General features: G+C 39.2%; 1 protein-coding gene across 1 annotated transcript in view; it reads left to right on the top strand.

The window, feature by feature from the left end:
- LOC117514727 (CUB and sushi domain-containing protein 3-like) overlaps positions 1-24,904 on the top strand; it is an 885,172-nt gene that overhangs the window by 529,379 nt on the left and 330,889 nt on the right. The window contains exons 35-37 of the mRNA XM_034175291.1: positions 16,070-16,194; positions 16,430-16,526; positions 21,009-21,113. Coding sequence (XP_034031182.1) covers positions 16,070-16,194; positions 16,430-16,526; positions 21,009-21,113 — 327 coding nt within the window. The remainder of the gene's footprint in view (positions 1-16,069; positions 16,195-16,429; positions 16,527-21,008; positions 21,114-24,904) is intronic.

Below are 24,904 nucleotides of genomic sequence, written 5' to 3'. Positions count from 1 at the left end.
GACACACCTTACATGAAGTGGTTTCACAATACAACCCCTGGCAAACATTATGGAATCACCAGCCTCGGAGGATGTTCATTCAGTTGATTAATTGTGTAGAAAAAAAAGCAGATCACAGACATGACACAAAACTAAAGTCATTTCAAATGGCAACTTTCTGGCTTTAAGAAACACTATAAGAAATCAAGAAAAAAAAGATTATGGCAGTCAGTAACGGTTACTTTTTTAGACCAAGCAGAGGAAAAAATATGGAATCACTCAATTCTGAGGAATAAATTATGGAATCACCCTGTACATTTTCATCCCCAAAACTAACACCTGCATCAAATCACATCTGTTTGTTAGTCTGCATCTAAAAAGGAGTGATCACACCTTGGAGAGCTGTTGCACCAAGTGGACTGACATGAATCATGGCTCCAACACGAGAGATGTCAGTTGAAACAAAGGAGAGGATTATCAAACTCTTAAAAGAGAGTAAATCATCACGCAATGTTGCAAAAGATGTTGGTTGTTCACAGTCAGCTGTGTCTAAACTCTGGACCAAATACAAACAACATGGGAAGGTTGTTAAAGGCAAACATACTGGTAGACCAAGGAAGACATCAAAGCGTCAAGACAGAAAACTTAAAGCAATATGTCTCAAAAATCGAAAATGCACAACAAAACAAATGAGGAACGAATGGGAGGAAACTGGAGTCAACGTCTGTGACCGAACTGTAAGAAACCGCCTAAAGGAAATGGGATTTACATACAGAAAAGCTAAACGAAAGCCATCATTAACACCTAAACAGAAAAAAACAAGGTTACAATGGGCTAAAGAAAAGCAATCGTGGACTGTGGATGACTGGATGAAAGTCATATTCAGTGATGAATCTCGAATCTGCATTGGGCAAGGTGATGATGCTGGAACTTTTGTTTGGTGCCGTTCCAATGAGATTTATAAAGATGACTGCCTGAAGAGAACATGTAAATTTCCACAGTCATTGATGATATGGGGCTGCATGTCAGGTAAAGGCACTGGGGAGATGGCTGTCATTACATCATCAATAAATGCACAAGTTTACGTTGATATTTTGGACACTTTTCTGATGTTTGAGGATGATGAAATCATTTTTCAAGAAGATAATGCATCTTGCCATAGAGCAAAAACTGTGAAAACATTCCTTGCAAAAAGACACATAGGGTCAATTTCATGACATAGGGTCAATGTCAACGAGCAGATGTGATTTGATGCAGGTGTTAGTTTTGGGGATGGAAATTTACAGGGTGATTCCATAATTTGTTCCTCAGAATTGAGTGATTCCATATTTTTTTCCTCTGCTTGGTCTAAAAAAGTAACCGTTACTGACTGCCACAATCTTTTTTTCTTGATTTCTTATAGTGTTTCTTAAATCCAGAAAGTTGCCATTTGAAATGACTTTAGTTTTGTGTCATGTGATCTGCTTTTTTTCTACAAAATTAAACAACAGAATGAACATCCTCCGAGGCCGGTGATTCCATAATTTTTGCCAGGGGTTGTAGTATGAAGGCACATTATGGCCACTGCAGGAGAAAAGAATGCTGTCTCTCTCTCTCTTGCCCACTATCTCATCTCCATCTCTGTCAGAGGACACACACACACACATACACACTGTTCATTCAACACATATGATACAATATTAATATGCAGTCATACTGCAAGCTGTTACACCTCGCTAATGTGTACATTTGTTGCGCAGCATCTCTGATATATTTGCACACCTGCATTATGTCAGTGAACAGACATAATTTATTCTGACCTGCATCTCGTTGACTTGCTTGCCTCTGCAAAGTCATTCTGTATAATGGCTCGTCATGATCATCATTTAAAAGATCAGTTTCTTTGACATTGAGATGAAGGTTAATATTGTTTAAAATGCTCAGCACCAGATATAAAAACTCTGCCTTCACATTTTTAAATTTGTGATGTTGATGAAATGCTGTACACTGCATGCACTGTCAAGATGGATTTGTATCTGCATGCAATATAATATTTATTGGATTTGATTTTCTATTTGTAGTTCTGTTGGGGTCGTCGGGTTGTTGTGGTGTTGTGTGTATTTATTGAATGTTGTGTGCTTGTTTTATGATAGTGGCTGCTGTAGAAAAGCTTTCTGCTTCAGGGAAAATAAAGGGTGATGAGGTGATTGACCAGAACTCCAACTGTCCACCAGGGGCAGTAGAGTCATTTTGGCATTTTTGGCTGTTTTTTTTTTTTACTTTATCTTAGTCTGCTTGTCATGGTTCATTTGTGCTCTTATTTTGATCGATTGTTACACCTCCTGCTCTTTCTACCTTGGTCAGTTCTCACACCCGCCTGAGAACATTCTCCTGTGCTGTTACTCTCACCTGCCTTCAGTCTTCTGATTACTCTGTCATTTATATACCAGCTGCTGCTTGTCACAAAATTTCTGTCCTCCTGTTCTTTTTCTGACCTTCATGTTTATGACTTGTACATGGAAGTGTTCTCATGCTTGCTGATATTTATAGGAGGGATGACTGAGAACTTTTGAGCCTGAGACAGAAAAAGTAGGGCATGGTTCTCCATCTTTTGTCAGGCTCAAAACTTCTCAGTGGCCCCTCGTAGTTCAAATAACTAGTGAACTAATGTGATGACTGCATGTTTTTTGTACTCTGTTGATTGGGAGGATTCTTGGGTATGTCTCGAAAGACTGTGTCTTTAAGCACTATTGAGTTCCACGTTAAAAGTATCATTCCCAAACCATATAGAACAAGCTGAAACACTGTTTAAATGTATTCTATGTAAGGCTGTGTGACCTAACAATGTGTAACTTTCAGACATTACAAAAATGTCAGTAGATATTAGCTACAAGAGCTCCTGGCAAACTTCTTTTGTACCTGCATTAATTCTGTTGTACCTGCATTAATGGTAAATCTGCACCAGGTGGAGATATTGCTCCATTTCAAGAACCTTGGGACACGATGAGGACCGACTGGTTGCTTATAGTTGCAGATATCTTAGTCTGCCGCTAATGCTGTGGTTAACAAGCTAGGCTATTTTGTCCACTGTTTCAGTTAAAGCTTGGGTAGGTAACTCTGTTCAGAAACACTTCTTGTTATATTGGGTGAAATGGTTCATCTATCTTAACAGTAGTATTCCGTAGTATCTTAACATTATGTATTCAGAAAAAGGAATGAAAAAAAATCAGACGTCTGTAGCAGCTGTAGGATCGCTAAAACTCCAACCAGTATAAGCCCCGTGGTGCGCTCTCAAAGAACCAATCAGATGCTTTCATGTCTAGTTCTTCCTGCTCAAGTCACCAGGCTCAACGGCCCCCTCTGTCCCTCCCTCCTCCACGCGTGCACAGTGCACACTCATCTCATTTCACCAAAGAAGTTCACTTTGGTAGAATGACAGAGGGAATACAGATGGATTGTGCCATGTCGGTGTGCCTAATGTGCCTGTAAATTTGCCAGTGAAAACAGCTGTAATCACTTTCTGAATCACAGAGGACCGCTCCAGCTTCAGCCGTTCGCGCGCGCGCCTAACAAGCTGCAGAAAACATTTTGAGCTGTCTAAAAAGGTAATTATTTGTCATGTTTACATTGTCATGGCTTGATAAAACAGTTGTGTGTTCTTTCCTTCTTGTGGTGCGATCTAATCACCAGCACAATGGGCAGCTCGTCACATGGAGTCAAGAAGAAATAAACAGAGCAAGTGGTGACATCAGCGGATCGCATCAGAGCGCAGCTTGTCTGAAGAATTATAACAAGAAGTGAAATCTGTTATAAACATACTTTAACAGCTGCACACAAGAAGGAAAGAACACACAACTGTTTTACCAAGCCATGACAATGTAAACATAAATAATTACCTTTTCAACTTCTTAGGGGAGGTGATGGTCTAGTAGTTAAGGTGTTAGGCTTGAGTCCAGAAGATCATGGGTTCAAATCCCTGCCTGACTGTAAAATCACTAAGGGCCCTTTGGCAAGGCCTTTAATCCCCTATTGCTCCCGGTGTGTAGTGAGCGCCTTGTATGGCAGCACCCTGACATCGGGGTTAATGTGAGGCATAAGTGTAAAGCACTTTGAGCGTCTGATGCAGATGGAAAAGCGCTATATAAATACAGTCTATTTACCATTTCTTAGGCACGTGCATGTACACACACGAACGGCTGAAGCTGGAGCGGTCCTCTGTGATTCAGGAAGTGATTACAGCCATTTTCAATAGCCAGTTTGCAGAGAAAATGATTAATCCGACACAAAATAATTATTTTATATACACAGCATGCAGCGCAGAGCACGTGGCAGCCGGTAGAACAAAGAACGGCGTCCAGCTGGGAACACAGCAGGTGGGATCATCACGACGACGTGCATGCTACTGCGTGAATCAAAGACATGCTCGTATCAGAGGACCTTTAGTTGGCTCTCCTCTGCCCCGCTGAGTCCCACAGTCAGATGCGCATTCAAGTTTGTGGGAGTGTGGCTTTGGACGGAGCACTGACAGGGTCAGGGGGGAGGAGGTGGAACCTAGAGGAGATGCTACTTTCAAATCTTCCTAGCTCTCTTGCCAGCTCTCCAGGACTGCCAACTCTAGCTTTAACTGGTGCAAGCTAACTATTTACAACATTTATTTGTGTTTACATGCCTGCCCATCAAACACTGAGGAAGTTGATGTCTAAGACCAACATTTATAAAGTACATCGCACATTATTTACTGCCCCTGGATGGAAACGGGGATTTCATGCCACAATTTACTTTAATCTCCTGCTCCAATCAAAGGACTTCTTGTCTTCCTCTGAATGTTGCGCATTCAGAGGAAAACAAGAAGTCAGCTCAGCGCCAAGTTATTGCAGGCAGAAAATATTTTAATTTGTAGTAATAAAAGAACAACCAACATTTTGAATCAGTTATCATGATTTCAAAGAAGCATTTCTGCTCTGAAGCATTAAAAATTTTTTTTATTCTGGATTTGCTTGGGTTCCTAGTGAGAGAACAGTTGTATCTGATTTTCATTACCATTCCTTGAATTGGTTCAGAGCCTTGGATGCTAATTACTGGAGCTGTGATTTGATTGAAAATTTCACACATTCTGCCCCTGCTTTTGTTCTCAAACTCTGTTATATCTGTGTCTCATCTGGTATGGCTATCCTCAAATTGATTTTTTCCCACTTAAGAGAAATTGAAATTTTCAACATTGTGGCTTTTGTCTCTGGTGTTCTTTGACACAGTCTTAGGTGTTATTGTGATGTATTTTTCCTCCAGTATTTGCCAGAATGGAACCATTTTCAATTCTAACATATGGGAATTTTCACATGCTGATTTACCTTGACGAGTTCCAATTTTGAACGTTTTTTTTATGTTTCTCATCCTGCATGAAGCAAGAGACTGAGAAGCTCACACACAAAAATAACCTGTGGTTCTACAAATTCAAGAGTGCCCAAATTTGCATAAACTCACAGATTGCCATGATTCATCTTCGGTGTGGCCGAACCACAGAATTCACTGTTGACCAAAACACTTTTTCACATGTGCCTCGAAGTAAACAGTGTCACACTGAGTTTGTTTTCCAACAGTGAAATCCTGTTGTTAAAAAAGCCTCCCAAGACCAATTAAAGTGTCTTAGTTTGAGGGTGTTTGGTGAGGCCAGGCTGCCAAACCTCAGTGGTGGAAGATGAACGGGTGCAGGTCGCACTGCCTTCAGGAACTTACTTGAGTATTTTGTGTTTTATAGCACTTGCATATAACAATTATGATGGGCATTACCAATTCCAATGTGCCACTTTTTAGTTTGAATGAGAGAAATGTCCCTTCTAGCAAGCACGTTGCAGCTGCTCCACACCTCAGAATCCCACGTTGCACAACGTGAAAGACTTTTATTAAAGCGATTCAACTCATGCTGCAAGCAGCCAACATCAGTGTTAATTAAAAACAAAGAGTTTTTCCCAAACTACTTCTCATTTTCAAATCTTAAAATGGATTTTTCGTCTTCTCCAGACTCAACCTACTCTCCAGCTTTTCAGAAAAAAGTTTCTAATTTCACACCCTATCACATTTATCAAAATTCAAATTAGTTCAAATGTTAATAACGTTTGGGTCAAAAATATCAGCACAGTTGTATGAAAAGAGTAACTGCACATAAATCAGACAAAAAGGAAAAAATATGCAAATGAAAAACTGTTGTATGCTATAAATTGCAATAAATTGTTTTCCTAGAAGGTTGTATTTTCACATGCATCTTAGTTTGTCACCAGATTTGCTCAGAAAACTCACAATTTCATGAAATTTGCTTGAGGGATGCTTCATGGGTTAAAAATGAAAGCAACAAAATTTGGTGTCACTGTGCCGACAAGTGCAAACCCAGGAATTGTTTTAATACTATAATTATTTATTATAATTTACTGTTAAATTCCCTATGCTTGGATGTTACAATGTAAGGGTTTTACAGAAAAAAGCTAACAGATAAAACTGATTAAAATATGGTGAAATTTGATTGAGAAAGGAACTTTGTGTCGCTGTGTAATATCCCGTAGACATAACTGCTACCTGCTGACAGCAGCGCCTGCCTTTACATGAGCTTGCAACTTTATTGAGCAACCACAGGGAAAAGCATACAAACATCCATGTCATCAAACAAACATCCATCCATCCATCTTCTCTACCGACTTACTCCAAATTAGGGTCACGGCCAGCAGAGCTGGAGTCTATCCCAGCAGTCATAGGGCGTGAGGTGGGATACACCTTGGACAGGACAGCAGTCTACCACAGAGCCACACATAGATAGACAAACACATTCACACCTACGGGCAAATTAAAGTTTCCAATCCACCTAACCTGCATGTCTTTGGAAGTGAGAGGAAGCCAGAGCAACTAGAGGGAACCCACGCAAACACGAAGAGAACATGCAAACTCCACACAGAAAGGCCACAAGTGAGAAGTGATCCCATGACCTTCTTGCTGTGAGGCAGCTGTGCTAACCCCTAAGCCATTGTGCTACTGTCACCAAACATGGGATGAAATATACAACAAAATGGGAATGCCAGCAATGGGCACAATGTAAATGGGATTAATTACCAAACTTTCTGTCTGTACTGCAAATTACTCAGCAAACACTGTTCCAACATATTTGAAACACCCTTGTTCTGAGCATTGCTGAATGCTGGCACCTGCTGGACAGTTCAGGAATGTGCATCCATGTCAAATTGTGAATTTCATGTTGAAAGGCTGCAGTCAGCACACGAGCTGTATGTGCACTAGCATGTACGTTACATGTTTCTGTAGCGACTCCTTTTAATTTATATCATCTGTGATGAGGTTTAAGTTTGCTGCCACTGGCACTTCAGTACATTTAGTGAACATCATCCCCACTTTCAGCACATCATTACCATATTATCTGGTGTATAAGTCATGGTATAATTATTACTGTTACTATTGTTATTAACTAGTATGGGAGGTCTTGTGACTCCTTGTCATCTGTCAGTTGTCGCCTCTCATTGTTTGTCATCCACATTTTATAAAAAAAAAACAAAAAAAAAACTTATTCTCTCTCAGACCTTGTTGGATTTTCATTCTGTTTATTTTCTTTGATAGAATTAAATATAACACAATGCTAAAACACCCTTGTCCATATGAGCATGTAATTAATGAAAGAGTGTGTAGAAAGAATGTAACCTTGTGACCCCTTACAATAGGTCAAGGTTAGCCATCTTTTAACTTGCCCAAGGTCTGTGTCCCAAGAATTCTCCCTGTGAATTTGAAGACCCTGGAAGCAATAGGACTGGAGTTACGCTGAGCACAGACAGACAGACAGAAAGATGGACTCAGGCCATCGGGTAAAAATGGCGCACAGAACTTCTGCATGGATTTGAGAGATTTTAACTACCAATGAACTTATAAGATAGCTAGTCTAATTAGGAATGTGGCCATTCAAAATGCTTCTTCTCTCTCAATTCTTGACAATTTCAGATCTAACTGTTCCATTTGATAAACATGGTGCTTGGATGAAAGAAAATAACTGAAGCTTCCAGTTTGCAAATGCTGTCTTTTTGGGCATGAACGGCTGCTGCATATATTACACGCATGGTTTGTCGACAGGTTTTTTTTCATTCGTTTTTCAGATTTGTGTTACTAAAAATGGCCAAACAGCATTTCCCTTTTGTGTAATGTAATCTGGGCATTTACCTGCTTGTAACGTTGTGCCTGTGTTAAGTTCAAATGAGCGGGGTGTATTCATGCTTTTACGAGTGTCACAATTTCTCATCATGCTCGACCGACAGTAACTGACAGCTCACAGGTCTCAAAGGAGCTGCTAATCTATTGAAATACTACATCCTGAAGGCTTCTGAGGCTTGGCGTCAAGTTGCTGGCCTTTTGTGATGAAAGAAAACTAAACCTGACCTTTAAAGTCCACCTGAGCTCAATGATCTACTTATGATTTCATCTTGCCCATAGTTGAAATGTGCAGATGTTTATTGACACATGCCAGATATGCAAACTGAATTTTTTCCTTATGCTGGTATCAGTGTACAGCTTGTACAGCAAGAAGAAAGTCTATGAGTGGGTTTGTGAGTTAGTAATAACTCACAAACTACAAATGCTACCATCTTCTAAGTCAACAAATTAAAATTTGCACAGGAAATTTACAGCAGAATACCTATTCCTAGAAACTGGTTCGATGTACACTTGTATGGTTATTGATGAACATTAATACAAAGACTTATCATATACCTATAAATGATATGCCAATATGATTGGATAAAACACTAAAGAATAAATAGCAATACACCCTTTTCGCGGACGGGTAATATTTTTCATACCACCCGAGTAATCAGCCAATCCGGACAGCGGAGCGGCGCCACGACGAAGAGGCATAGTCAGAGGAACTGTGAAATACTGGTGAGTCACTATTAATAATTTCTTACGTGTCCAACCTTGTAGGTTGATTGTTAAAAATAAATTTGTTAGTTCTAAAAGCCATCATAATTATTTATAGGAAAATGTTCTATTTTTTTTCTACTAAGGTTTGAACTTTGAGTGTTTACACAGGAGAGAAAAGTGAGAAAATGTTAATGCCTGTTTGAGAAAAGTGTATAAAGTGTGTAGTGAGGGGTTTTACAGCCTTAAAACATCTATAATAAATGTAAAAAATAATGCTGACTACTTCCCGGATTTCGCCTATCGCAGGTTATTTTTAGAACGTAACTCCCTTTCGCGGCCCTGCAGTTTTGCAGATTTTTTTTAGTGCAGTTTTGCATGCTTTTTTTTTTTTTACAGCACATTGTGTTCTGCGTCCTTATCAGGCGGGCCGGTCACGGCACCGGTCGGCATCACAGCCATTGCTCTCACTGCCTCCGATGCTCCGATTACTGAGTCTGCGGGCTCAGTAAGCGCCGCAGCGGGCCACTCACACCGCCCCCCTGTCTGCTGTGCCGAGCTGCATCCAACTCCAGCACCAGGTCCAGAGACTACGCTCGCTGTTGTGATGCGCAGCGCCTGCTGCATGGTCTCTGTAACCGCAGCCTCAGAGCTCCGTGGCCATAACTTGGATTCTTTGCGGGTCCCGCATCCGTACCCCCGGAGGCAGTGAGCGAAGGGAGAGCACACGCTTTGTGTTCTCCGTGCATTTATCATTTATATGTATATGATAAAATTGTTATCAAGTTGTTTTACCAATGAATATGGCCATATTCATTGGTGAACAACTTGATAACTGATAATATCACCTTTCTATTGGTCACAAGACTTTTAACCTTGGGTGACGTGGAAGGGGCAAATTCTAGGTTATAGCTGTTGAACTCAAACAGTTTGGAGCCATTATGCCCATAAAGTGATTCAATTTTGTGTTGAAATGACAATGTCACACATGCGGGCGTTGCTCTCTCTGAGTTCCCATTGTTGGTGTGTATTTAACAGTGCAAATCCTCCCATTTATTAAAACAAACAAACAATCAAAACTTTTATTTCTCTGGGCTTTATTGTAGCTCACAGAGTTGGAGCTGATTTTGTTTTCACTTGGATTCCATTTTTTATAACCTTGTCTCAAAACAAACATCTACCATTTTACTCAGTTTTACTTTTTGTGCGAATGCTGTGAAAAATGTTACTGAGCAGCTAAAGGACGGATTGTTATCCTAATGTGATTCTGGCTTCAGGAATTGGTTAACTCAGCAGGATGTCTATTAGGACAGATGAGCATGGGGTTCCGTTTCATTATTTTTATTCACCAGCAGTCAGTCTGGTTTTCAAATACTGATATTTTATCATGATATATTTTATGGTAAATGACTCCATCTTTAACTATAGGCAAAGACAATTACTATGCAAATATTCAATTTAAGTAACTTCACGTTAAGTCTTTATTACAAACTTAAAGTGCACTCAGAATGTACCAGAGCCGACACTGTGCTATTGGCAGTGATAATAAGAATTATTATCACTATTATTATTATCAAACATATAAAGTTCATTCATTTTCTGCTACTTTCTGTCCGGGTCTTGGTGGCAGCAAACCAAGCAGCTCATCCAATACTTCTCTGTAGTTGGCCAAGTCTTGTAACTCTTCCCGGGTGATCCTGAGGTCTTCCCAAGCCAGCTGGGAAAACTATTCCCTCCAGTGTGTCCTGGGTCTTCCTTGGGGCTTCCTCACAGTTGGATGTGCCTGGAAGGCCTCCCTAGGGAGCCAACCATGGGGCATCCTCACCAGATTCCTGTACCACCTCAGGTGGCTCCTTCTGGTTTGAAGAACTCAAGTTAAGGTTACAGCAATCTGACATTTTATCCTATGAACTTGACCTTCAACCCAGTGATTGACCTGTGGCTGACGATGTCAGGGCAATTCTGGAATCCAGTGTGTGCTACATTTTGTCCAATTTGAGTTGAAAATCTAATTCCTTGATTTTTGCCTAAATTAATTCTTTAAGGGCTATTTCAGGATGAACCATCTTTGGCATGGCAACTTTGGTAGAAATCAGCAGAAGGATGTGGAAGGAGCAAACAAACAGACAGGTAGACATGACCTTGCCCCCAATTGAATTTTTGGTATAATTCCATGTAGAATAAAAACCTTTGTGTATTCTGTATGAAGCGACCGCCAGCAGCACAATAATGGTGAAGTGATCACTATCAGACATGAACCGTAGTCACATTACACTCCTCTTATTCATTTCAGAGACTCTTTCACTAACGTCTGCAGGATCTGGCAGACGTCTTGATAAAAACACTGCACATTTCAAAGGCATTGACCTTCATTTTTCATTTGCACAGCAGAATTTGAAACGGTTACGCAGAACGAGTCTTATAATGGATTTTGACACTGAAGTCTCTTTTTGACATGGATTAACTGAAGATGACATTACTGTGACGATGATTACATAAAAGTGTGATTCCTGTGAGGGACAGTCTCAAGCTCATTTTGTCCAATGTGTCACTTGACATGGCAGGAACAGAGTAGTCACTTGGCATGATTCTCAGAGCATGAGGGGACCAGATATATCACCTGTAAAATATTGATGATCTGAGACCGATGGCAAACTGACAGTTTTCCCTTCCATTTCTTTTTGCACACATCTCCATTGTCATCCTAATCAAAACCTTGACTGCAGTGGCTGATGGGTAAAACTGTGTTATTATTGTACAGTGTGAACTCTTATATTGACAAAAACATCTGGATCCTTATTATGAGAACACAGTGCATTGCTGTTCTCAACATTTCAACCACTGGTTAGTGGATTTTTTTTTTCTTGTGTGGATGGTGAAGACTATGTCCTACAATTTCCTAGTTAATTTTGACAACCATTGGTTTTGAACAAACCAGATACATGGTTGAATAGAACTGTTGTTGGTCGGGGTATAACAATTAACTGATACAAATTGAAAATGTATGATGGACTCTTTCATTGATTTACCAATGTACTATGAATCAATCAGCCCATTTTTAACTTGTTTCTCTGATACTTTCATGTCTTCCAGCTCTCTTAAACATTCAAAGGATTGGTGCAAGGCTCTGGAGAGACTGGTCACAAGAATATTTAACTGTATGCTATGAACAAAGTCAAAATGTCCAATAGTGATAAGTGGTAGAACAGATAAATGTACCCATTTGGACATTGTGTTCAGTTCGCAAGTGCCTCGCTGGAAAATTGTGGTAAGCCATTTTTCTCATACGAGCAACAGCTGGCTTCCTCTGCAAAACACTTTCTGCAACTGTATGTGGTGCTGCCCTCAGTGGTGAACAAAAAAGTGAGTAGAGGAGGCAACCGTGTGGTGCACACACTCAGACAGACCTGAAGATACATTTGTATGTATTTTGCTTACTGTATGTAGTAAGCAGTGTTTCTTTTGGCTCCTAATTTATCATGGGTCGTGAATGTCTACATTAAACATTGAATGTCTGCTTAAAACTGGCTTTAGAATGATTTAAGAGGTTTTACTTTGTCATCTAATGGTTAATAATCACATTATCCTCTTTGATCGGTTTGGGTGTAAAGTGTCAGATGTGTCAGCTTTCATTAATGTCAGGTGAAATTTAAGACTGTAATTTATCATGAAGTAATGCTGAATTTACAGTATGTGGAAATGGCTGAGATAGTTGACTGGAGTGCAGTTTTAAACAGAAACGAGGCGACAATCAGTGAATCACTGCTGACGCTCAGAAATGATGCATGCGTGGTGAAGGCAAGGGGATTGATGAGACGGGAGGGCGATCAGACCGTGACACCAGGCTTATTGTGAAGCAGACAACATGTACACACTAATTTGGTGACTCTGGTTTAATTATCCTAATACAAATCAACCAAAGAATGTTTTGACTGAGCATTTCTCCTCATGGAGGTTTATTTGTATACACACATACACACACACACACACACACACACACACACGGCTCCCTGATGTCCCAAACTACGTCATGGGCCGAGGGTCCCAGAAGATGCTTGCATTCAAACAAATTGTGGTTTTAAAAGGAATTTGCATTCAAGAGTTACTCCATTTATTTTGATTGCCCTTATATATATATATATATATATATATATATATATATATATATATATATATATACAATATACATATATATTCATTTGTTCAGTGTTCATTAAAATGTGCCAAAAATAAACTATATATATATATATATATATATATATATATATATATATAAATTTGTTCAGTGTTCATTAAAATGTGCCAAAAATAAACTATATATATATATATATATATATATATATATATATATATATATACTCAACAAAAATATAAACGCAACACTTTTGGTTTTGCTCCCATTTTGTATGAGATGAACTCAAAGATCTAAAACTTTTTCCACATACACAATATCACCATTTCCCTCAAATATTGTTCACAAACCAGTCGAAATCTGTGATAGTGAGCACTTCTCCTTTGCTGAGATAATCCATCCCACCTCACAGGTGTGCCATACCAAGATGCTGATTAGACACCATGATTAGTGCACAGGTGTGCCTTAGACTGCCCACAATAAAAGGCCACTCTGAAAGGTGCAGTTTTGTTTTATTGGGGGGGGGGGGGGATAACAGTCAGTATCTGGTGTAACCACCATATGCCTCATGCAGTGCAACACATCTCCTTCGCATCATCCGTGAAGAGAACACCTCTCCAACGTGCCAAATGCCAGCGAATGTGAGCATTTGCCCACTCAAGTCGGTTACGACGACGAACTGGAGTCAGGTCGAGACCCCGATGAGGACCACGAGCATGCAGATGAGCTTCCCTGAGACGGTTTCTGACAGTTTGTGCAGAAATTCTTTGGTTATGCAAACCGATTGTTTCAGCAGCTGTCCGAGTGGCTGGTCTCAGATGATCTTGGAGGTGAACATGCTGGATGTGGAGGTCCTGGGCTGGTGTGGTTACACGTGGTCTGCGGTTGTGAGGCTGGTTGGATATACTGCCAAATTCTCTGAAACGCCTTTGGAGACGGCTTATGGTAGAGAAATGAACATTCAATACACGAGCAACAGCTCTGGTTGACATTCCTGCTGTCAGCATGCCAACTGCATGCTCCCTCAAATCTTGCGACATGTGTGGCATTGTGCTGTGTGATAAAACTGCATCTTTCACAGTGGCCTTTTATTGTGGGCAGTCTAAGGCACACCTGTGCACTAATCATGGTGTCTAATCAGCATCTTGATATGGCACACCTGTGACGTGGGATGGATTATCTCAGCAAAGGAGAAGTGCTCACTATCACAGATTTAGACTGGTTTGTGAACAATATTTGAGGGAAATGGTGATATTGTGTATGTGGAAAAAGTTTTAGATCTTTGAGTTCATCTCATACAAAATGGGAGCAAAACCAAAAGTGTTGCGTTTATATTTTTGTTGAGTGTATATGTATTGGTGAAATTGTTGCGATTTCTACTCTGTGATCAGAATTTTAAACAATTTTACGACAGTGCCTCACATCGGTAGGCCTTAAAGTGGAATTTGGTCTTAAGTGACTTGCACAAGGATGAGTCATTTTGATGTGAGGCACCAATAATATAGTTTTGTTCATAAAGAAGTTTCATGTAAGTTTCAAAGTGCTTTTTAGTTCAACAAATTAAATCACAAAATTTGAACAATAATACACTGTGTATTTCAAAAGAAAAAAACAGCAGTTGGAACAGGACAAAAAATAATAATAATAATAATAATAATAAATACAGTATCTCAAAAATCAATCACAGTGAGTTAAACAAGAGCAATCAGAGATTTTTGACGTCCTCCAAGGGTTGACGAGGACTCAAAATAAAAGATATGAAATTTACATTGTGACCCAGACTTTACCTGGATCCGGAGTCCACAACACAATGTACTAACTGTAGAGTGATCCAGAACGGTCCGACTGATGAAGATGTTGCAATCTGATATTTAATTCACAAGCTGAAACAAAATAGTGTCTCCCTGATCTTAGTTTTACATGGTGATAAGATGTCGTATCCATGAAGTAGTTTTGACATAATCCTTAAAAGACTACAACGTGAAATCCTCATCCAGAATCTGGATCTGGATCCAGGTCACCTCCAAAATTTGATGGAGTCCAATGTGTGGTGAAAATTAGGTGAAAATCCATTGAGTAGTTTTGGCGTAATCCTTAAGATCTCCCAAAGTGAAGTTTACAAAATTGAAATTCTGATCCAGAATCCAGATCCGGCTTACCTCCAAAATTCAATGTATTCTTCCATGCCCTAATATCTATCTTGTGTGGAAATTTGGTGAGAATCTGTGAAGTAGTTTTGGCATAATCCTTGAAAGTCTACAAAGTGAAATTCTCATCCAGAATCCGGATCCAGATCAGCTCCAAAATTCAATGGAGTCTTCCAAGGCCTAACACCAAAGTGTGGTGAAAATCCATTAAGTAGTTTTGACGTAATCCTTAAGATCTGACAAAGTGAAGCTTACAAAATTGAAGTCCTGATCCAGAATCCGGATCTGGCTCACCTCCAAAATTCAGTGTATTCTTCCATGCCCTAATATCTATCTGTGGTGGAAATTTGTTGAGAATCCGTGAAGTAGTTTTGACTTGATCCTTCAAAGCCTATATAAGGTGAAATCTTGATCCAGAATCTGGATCCAGATCACCTCCAAAATTTAATGGAGTCTTCCATGGCCTAATATCTATCTGTGGTGGAAATTTGTTTAAAATCCGTGCAGTAATTTTGACATAATCCTGCTAAAATTTAGACAGACAGACAAATAAACGCCAATGATTTTATTACGTCCTTGGCGGACATAAAAACATGAAGCTATTTGCTATTTTTAACTGGTTAAAAAGGTGAGTTTTAAGCCCAGACTCAAACGCTTTAATCCTTATTGGACAGCTCTCACTGCACGTGAACCGCAGCTGTCTCACTGGACACAAAATCTGTTACTTCCCGCTCATCTGTTGAGTTCATGCTTTGTTGTTGACAGTTCATTCACTGCACACTGAGTCCTTTTTCTAAAGTTGATGTGGAATCATGTTGAAAGAACAATTATGTAGAAATACATACATAAAGCATTTTTCTGCTCTTTTGTGGTATTGGGATAAGTGGTTAAAATGGTTTCCTTTGTCTGGTCTGTTTCTCTGTTGTTCTTGGTCTAGTTCCCTGTGGTGGCGTGTTAACTGAGCGCAGAGGCACCGTCCTCTCTCCAGGGTACCCGGAGCTGTACGCCAACTATCTCAACTGTGCTTGGAAAATCTCAGTTCCAGAGGGAGCCGGCATCCAAGTGAGCAGACAGACTTGCAAATCTCAGTCGTCTCGAGATTAATCCAAATTTAGAAGTCTATTCAGTGCCCCCCCCCCCACACACACACACACACACACACACACATACACACACTATCATGGTACGATTATTAGAACGGTCAGGCGTTTTGGCTGTTCCTGAATACATATTGGTATTGCAGTTGTTTCCTTTTTTCCCCCTTGAATGGCACTAAAGTGTTGCTTTTTCGTTTCAGATTCAAGTAGTGACCTTTGCCACAGAACACAACTGGGATTCTTTGGATTTTTTCGACGGGGTCGATGCCAATGCTCCGAGGCTCGGTAGCTACTCAGGTAAGGAAGACACAACTGAAGTTTAGTTGTCAGCTCCCTCGCAGATTTCAATCAAGCGTCAGGCAGCCTCAGCAGCAGACAGACGTGGTGATGGAGCTGATGGCATTTGACATGTCCTTGGAGAATCTTGTCTTCAAACCTGTTAAGTTTGTTGTAGCTAAAGAAGAAGAAGAAAAAAAAAAATAATATATATATATATATATATATATATATATATATATATATATATATATATATATATATATATATATATATATATATATATATATATATATATATATATATATCACCTCTGCTTCACTGTTTCCTATCACTGCAGCAGCAGCAGTAGGCCTTATTTGAAAGTAGACTTTATAACTGCATTATTGGCTTGTTGGGTTTTAAAGCGTAGTGTTGTGTCCCTGGTGGAGCTTAATTACCTCCACCAGGGACATAATAAAATCATCTGCATTTTTATTGGTCTGTCTGTCTGGCTTTTAGCAGGATTACATCAGAACTCCTGCACAGATTTTGGCTAAATTTTCACCACAGATACATATTAGCCCATGGAAGACTCCATTAAATTTTGGAGGTGATCCGGATCCGGATCCGGATCCCAATTCTGGATCTAGTTTCACTTTATATAGGCTTTGAAGGATTACTGCTAGCAGAAGTACATCAAAACTACTTCACAGATTTTTATTAAATTTTCTACACAGATACATATTAGGCCATGGAAGAATCCCTTAAATTTTGGAGGTGATCTGGATCCCAATTCTGGATCAAGTTTCACTTTATATCGGCTTTGAAGGATTACTGTGAGCAGAATTATGTCAAAACTACTTCGCAGATTTTGATGAAATTTTCAACACAGATACATATTAGGCCATGGAAGAATCCATAAAATTTTGGAGGTAATCCGGATCCGGATCCTGATTCTGGATCAAGTTTTACTTTATATAGGCTTTGAAGGATTACTGTTAGCAGGATTACATCAAAACTACTTCACAGATTTGATGAAATTTTCAACACAGATACATATTAAGCCATGGAAGACTCCATAAAATTTTGGAGAGTATCTGGATCCCGATTTGGATTCTGGATTCACTTTCACTTTATATAGGCTTTGACGGATTACTGTAAACAGGATTACGTCAAAACTACTTCATAGATTTTGACAAAATTTTCAACACGGATACATATTAGGCCATGGAAGAATCGATTTAAATTTTGGAGGTGATCTGGATCCGGATCTGGATTCTGAATCAAGTTTCACTTTATATATGCTTTGAAGGATTATGTCAAAACTACTTCACTGATCCTGACCAAATTTGCACCACAGATAGATATTAGGGCATGAAATATGCTACTGAATTTTGGAGGTGATCTGGATCCAGATTGGCAGATGTTAGAAATCTCTGATTGCTCTAGTTTCTAGTTACTGATGCTGTTATATCAGCTATCAGTTTTATAAGACTCTGTGTTGAATTTGCCAAATGCTGCTTATCTCATTTTAAAACGAAACTATTCACATAATTTTTTTTGTAATGTCGCCACAGTGGTGCTCCCTCAATGCAGTGTGGTTTGGATATGCTGAGGAATAATATATAACTACCGAGCAGTCATTTTTATCCTGGGCAAAATTTATAACTGTGGTTACAATTATATGCAAGTGTCTCAATGAAAAGACAGAAGAGTGAGATGAAATGCTATTAGTGTGTTATGCATGCAAACTATTCTGTGGTGCTAATTCCTTTTTATGGGTTATGTTTTGTTTTCTGGGTATGGCTGGAAACATGCAAACGAAGCACGTTGAACGTAGCTCCCAGCTCTTTTATAACAGCTGAGGAGATTTACGCAGTTGAATGATCGTGGCGGGTGTACCACTTTTAGTACAGCTATTAAAATACACAATTCAGTCGCTGTGCATGTCATAAAATTACATTGTACATTGCCAAAAATTCAGTGGGTTTAACTGTCATCCTGAAAGAGTAGCCTACTTATGATCAATTGTCATCATGCAGTATGCACGGCTGAACTGCGACAGTGTCACTGGGAAGCATTGACTTTCATTTGCGGGTTTATGCATGCTTTAATTACAATGTTGTAATTACCAAAGTTGTTTAATTTGCTGGCATTTATTACATATTCTAGTGTATTGTGTTCACTGTCCAAGAGTGGAAATAGAGCCAAATGAACAAATAAATACAAATCACATCTGTTTTTTATTTTTGTTTTCAGAATTTAGAATTTAGAATGTAATATTTGTGCCAAATCCCATTGTAGATCTGTGCTGGATCTGCTGTGGTGACCCTGAACAAAATGGGAGCAACCACAAGGCCACAAACCCCCCCTACACACACACACATCCTTTTTTATTATTATTTTTAATCTTCAAAATGCAGGGATGGATCAGCCAGCCCAAAAAAAAAGAAAGGATGTGAAGGAAAAATATATGACAAAAAAGGAAATTAAAGGGTTACAGGAAAAAGAAAGAAAATATAAGAACAGAAAGTTTTTAAGTTTGACAACCAAATCATAATAAAGTAAGTCCCTTCGGCTGCTTCCTTGTTGTCATTGGACATACATATTCAATAAAAAATGTCCTCTGCATTTATCCCATCCTAATTACACTTAGACACAATCCAACCACTAGGAGCAGTGGGCAGCCACAGTCTGATGCCCGGCGACCAACTCCAGATGTAGAGATGCTGCCCTGGTCAGGAGCAGAGAAAGGAGCAGACCCTAAATAAGCATGTTTTTGACATTTTACCCAAACCTAGGTTGGGTAAAATGTAGGTTTGGTAATCCAACCTAATGTTTGCCACAATTGTAGTCATTATCTTCCCCTGGATAAAAGCTGAATATGTCTGATTGTGTTCAAATGTATGAAATATTTTTTACAATTTATCATCTGTACATAGAAATAGGATAAACATCTATGATCTGGGTGATTCTATTACTAACCAGTGGAAGCGTCTGCTCTATGCAATAACAACACAGCAAAACAATATATTTATTAACTTTATGTAAACAACAACACCAAAAAAAGTATTCAGTGAATTCATAGTGTTGCTCCTCGTCATCTCCCTCTACATGTTTTGGCAGAAATTACACGTTTTGACGTGTAATTTTGATGATTACATCAAAATTACTTCTCACCAAATTTTCACTACAGACACATATTAGGCCATGGAAGACCCCATTAAATTTTGGAGGTGATCTGAATCCGGATTCTGGATCAAGATTTCACTTTATATACGCTTTGAAGGATTACATCAAAACTACTTCATGGATTCTCACCAACTTTGCATCACAGATAGATATTAGGGCATGGAAGACTCCACTGAATTTTGGAGGTGATCCGGATCCGGATTGGCAAGAGCAATCAGAAATCTGTGATTGCTCTTATTGTGATGTGATGACATTATTGTGATATCACACATACATTAGAACATATCACTTATATACATGATGTCTATATCTTATGATGTCTTATGATATATTATTATGATATGTCCATTTTCTTGAGCAGCTTGGGTGGGTAGGGAGAGTTCCCATGGGATAAAAAAGCTTTTCAACCTACCATCCCTGGTTCTCAAGACCAGGCACCTAAGTGGCTCTACTCTTCTCTATTCTACTCTTCCTTTTTTAGATATTTAGATATACCTTAGTATACACTAGTAGAGTTCTACCTTAGAATTGGAATATATTATAGAAGACATACCGTACTGAATGTTCATGAAATTCTATTATCTAATTTAAATGTACTCTAGAACATCCTTCTGGCTTTTCTAGCTTAAAGCGTACTGAGAAAAATGTGGCTTTTGGATCACACACAGTCACTTGGTCATACCCATATAGTGACGTCATCATGATGCCACGTACAAGTCAATATATGGCAAAGAGATTGCTGACTCTAGTTCTTGTTGCTTTAAAGTTATGAAGAGAGGACCTTGATGGACCTTTATCTTTAACCTTCATATGAATGATATGTTGATATGTCACAGGCAATTCACATGTGCAGTATGAATGAAATCGGCCAAACAGTGGGTTCCTGAGATAATCTACTGGATACACACACACACACACACACACACACACACACACACACACACACACACACACACACACACACACACACACACACACACACACACACACACACACACACACACACACACACACAAAGAGAATGATTACAGTAGTCTCACAAACCCCTGTGGGGACTCACCTAATCAAGACATAATACTGAGGGGAAATTCTTTTGTATGTTGGGAATAATTTGACACCAAAAATAAAGTGATCAGCTGGTCCAAAAATCTTCTTGGCATCAAATGGGTAAAGATTTGCTTAATTAGAACATCAAAGGGGAATCAAGGAAATGAAACCAGTCAGTATCATATATAACTGAGGGAGAAAAGATATGTCAAGATTAGGCATTGGGCATTTCATGGAATGTTGGACCTTTATCTTACCCGTTTTTCCCATATGCTGTTACAGGTACAACCATTCCCCAACTGCTGAACAGCACCTCTAACAACATGTACCTGACCTTCCAGTCCGACATCAGTGTCTCTGCCCCTGGATTCCACTTGGAGTACACAGGTATGAGGAGAGATGTCTTGTCTGCCTGCCTCTTGAGTTTTTGAGTCGTGTGTGTTTTTCTGCTGTAGTGAAGTACAAAAACTATACAGACAGCTCGTCTGGGTGTTATATTGGTCAGTGAATGGAGAGATGGAGTATAAATGAATGTTTTCTTTCTGTATCTCTTTTTACATGCTACAGTAAGTTCACGTTTTTACAACCTTGATCATATTATAACCTTGATGGCAATTAAGTGCTGTCATCACCTTTGACAAATTTGTCATATTATACAGCTCTGAGTTTCCATAAATGTATTTATGAATAAATGAATGCGAGTGAATTGCCCTCAAACCATGTTTTTTTCTGAACCTTAAAAATTGCAGAGTGTATTTATTAATGTATTCTTTCATGTTTTTTATTACTTACAAAATATATTCCTGAAGATATTATTTATTTGCTTCTGGGACTATTTACCCACTGGTGGTACTCATGCTGAAGATTTATATCCGCATATGTAGCGCTGGTAGAGAGAAAGAATGAGAGAGAGAGGAAAAAAATATTGCTTGCAACGCAAAATCCCATATATGACATTAGTGGTAAATAAACAGATGTTGGACCACAGCAGTGTATGTTGGTGGCTTCCCAGAAGCCTAGAGGTAGCTGCGTGGCACAGACTACAAGGATAGATGGGCTCCTGTCTGGATGGACTGTAGCTGTTGCTGTGTGCTGTTGGAGTACATAAAGGAATGGATGAACATGATTCTCTAGAACTGTGTTGGGCATTCATTCATTTATTGATTTGGTATCAATACAATCACAGACTTGCTAATGCACCCTGTTTTACTGCAACTCTAATAAGTCACATTCCTGTCTATTCTAGACTGTACATGGTTGTTTAGCAACAACATTTCTGTCAGTGTACATTCTGGCTCTCTTGTGTTGTACTTTTTGTTCTGGTAGAATGTGCATAGCAGATGGTCACCCCAGTAAGTTTGGACAGCTTGAGGTAACTATTGCCAAGGTGTTTAGCCTTTGTAATTGATAGGGTCTAGACTTCACTCATGGGCAGCACATTCAGGTGACTTATGTTATAATTTGGTGACACATCAATACATGGAATTTTAATTTGTAAGTACCAGAGGTCGGACAAAGTCACTGTCAAGTCATTCTCAAATCATCAATCTGCAAGTCCCAAGTCAAGTCTCAAGTCAGCCTGCAAACAGTTGGTGGCCATTATGACGTGAGACTTTACTTGGGACTTGCTGATTCATTTTCAACTTTTTCACTGGGATTTCTTGCATACAAAACAACTGAAAAAGATGAGTAGCATTCAGATGTGGTGGATAATAATAATTATTATTATTACTATTAGTAGTAGTAGTAGTATTTTTTTTCCCTCCCACAATGATGTTGGGGGCATTATGATTTCAGTCCATCTGGGTGACCATCTCTAAACTTGCCATTTCCTCACAATACAGAGCACCTTGTCTGATTGAAGCTATTTCATGGTGGTGTACTGGGCCAGAGGAAGGTTACTTCTGAAAATGGCCGTGTCAGTGATCCATTATGGATGCTATGGATGCCATCTTGATTTTTGTTTATGCATAATAACTAAAGGAAGCCTCATCTGATTGAGACCATTTCTTGGTGTTGAATTGAGGGAGGCTACAAGAAGTTTCTTTTTGAAAATGGGGGCTATCCATTATCCCATATGGTCATCACAGCTGACATGTTGATTTTCATTTCTGCACAATAACTAAAGGACGCCTCGTCTGACTGAAGCCATTTCTTGGTGGTGTATTATGGGAGACTAGAGGAAGGTTCCTTTCAAAAACAACCACTGTCTGTTGTCTACATGGCTGCTACAGATACCAGCATTATTTTTGCTTGTGTGCAATAACTAAAGAACACCATGTCTGATTGAAATCCTTTCTTGGTGGTGAAATGGGGGAAGCTAGGGAATGGTTCCTTTTGAAAATGAGGGTCATTCATCATCCAGTATGACCCCCAAGGGTGCCATCTTGATTTTCACTTCCATGCAATAAGAACACCATTTGAATAAAACCATTGCTTGGTGTTGAATTGGGAAAAGCTCCAACGAAGTATCCTTTTGAAAATGGGGGTCAATATGCCACATACCTATTGTAAAGTGCCAATCTGTCACTGTAAAAATTCGGCATATGTCATCTTCATAGACATACTTTCCAGACTTCTTTATTATCTCTACTTTGAAGCCATACATCAACATAGCATACAAGCGGAAGCACAGTTTGCTTTTCTCTTGTTTAGTATGACTGGCGCTTTAAAAATGTAAATTTACCTTTTGTATTTGCATCTTTTTATCCTCCTAAAATATGTCCATTGTTGTTGTTTCAACTCCTCTTGTTGCCTCACATTGTGGCAAATGCATAGTTTATTCTTCAAATGTGTTTTACTCAACATTCTCTTCAATTTAGATACTTTTCAACACAAGATAAACTCCTTTTAATGTAAAGAATTGTACTTATTGATAGTGTTTTTTTCCTCAGTTCTCAGTAGGATGTTCACTTCATGGTCTATTTATGGAGCATGACAAACATTTACTGTGCTCTGAAATTTAAGAACTAAAGCTGGCCCCAGGTGAGCAACTTATTTACTCAATCCTTCCATTTAAAGTTGTGTGTGTAACTGGAACAAGGGTGATGATCTGCAGGTGAATCATAAAGATGCCCTATTTGTGTTGGCATATAGCAATACCTAAACCCTTGGAGACCAATTCCCCACTGTTGTTTACATCTCTTTTTTGCTTTGTCTCTTTTAATAATCAGGATTAATCTACATCTGTTTTTCTTTCTCTGAGGCTACGCAACAAAATTGGTGCTTTATTCTCTCTCTCTCTCTCTCTCTCTCTTGTCTGTCTTAACCCCTCCTGCTAACATTTTGTACTTCAGTTTGCTTGAACACTTTGTAAAACGTGTGGTTTGGGGATGAGCCTTTTCTGAGAAACACTCAGAAAGAAGGGCATGTCTGCTGCACGATCTAAAATGACATATTGAATATATATATAGTGTCTACAATTATTAGGCAAGTGAGTATTTTGACCATATAATCATTTTATGCATATTTTCCAACTCCAAGTTGTATAAATTGAATGGTTATTGGATTTAAGCATATCGGATGACTCCCTCATTACTCCCAAGTAATGAGGTAATTACTCCCTCATTACACAAGTAATGAGGGAGGATGTGGCCTAAAGAGATCAACATCATATATCAAGGTGTGCATAATTATTAGGCAGCTTCTTTTCCTTAGGCAAAATGGGCCAAATAAATAAATAAATAATTGACTTTGAAAAGTGAAAACTTGTGAAAAGTCTTTCAGAGGGTTGCAGCACTCTTGAAACTGCTAAGATATTGGGGCGTGATCACAGAACCATCAAACACTTTGTTGGAAATAGTCAACAGGGTCACAAGAAATGGGGTGGTCATGGTCTAGTGGCTAAGTGTTTGGCTTGAGACCAGAGGAACCTCAGTTCAAACCCCAGCCAGACAAGACAATCATTAAAGGCCCTTGGGCAAAGTCCTGAACAAAAACAATAAAAGGTCCTTAATCCTTGAGTTGCTCCCAGTGCAGTGAGCACCTGCATGGCAGTACCCTGACATCAGTGTGTGTGTGTGTGTGTGTGTGTGTGTGTGTGTGTGTGTGTGTGTGTGTGTGTGTGTGTGTGTGTGTGTGTGTGTGGTGTGTGTGTGTGTGTGTGTGTGTGTGTGTGTGTGTGTGTGTGTGTGTGTGTGTGTGTGTGTGTGTGTATGAATCCAAGGCATCATTGTAAA

This window comes from Thalassophryne amazonica, chromosome 7, assembly GCF_902500255.1.
Source record: "Thalassophryne amazonica chromosome 7, fThaAma1.1, whole genome shotgun sequence".
In the NCBI taxonomy this organism is placed as follows: domain Eukaryota; kingdom Metazoa; phylum Chordata; class Actinopteri; order Batrachoidiformes; family Batrachoididae; genus Thalassophryne; species Thalassophryne amazonica.
The sequence above is the reverse complement of the archived record's forward strand: the minus strand, read 5'-3'. Positions and strand labels throughout refer to the sequence as shown.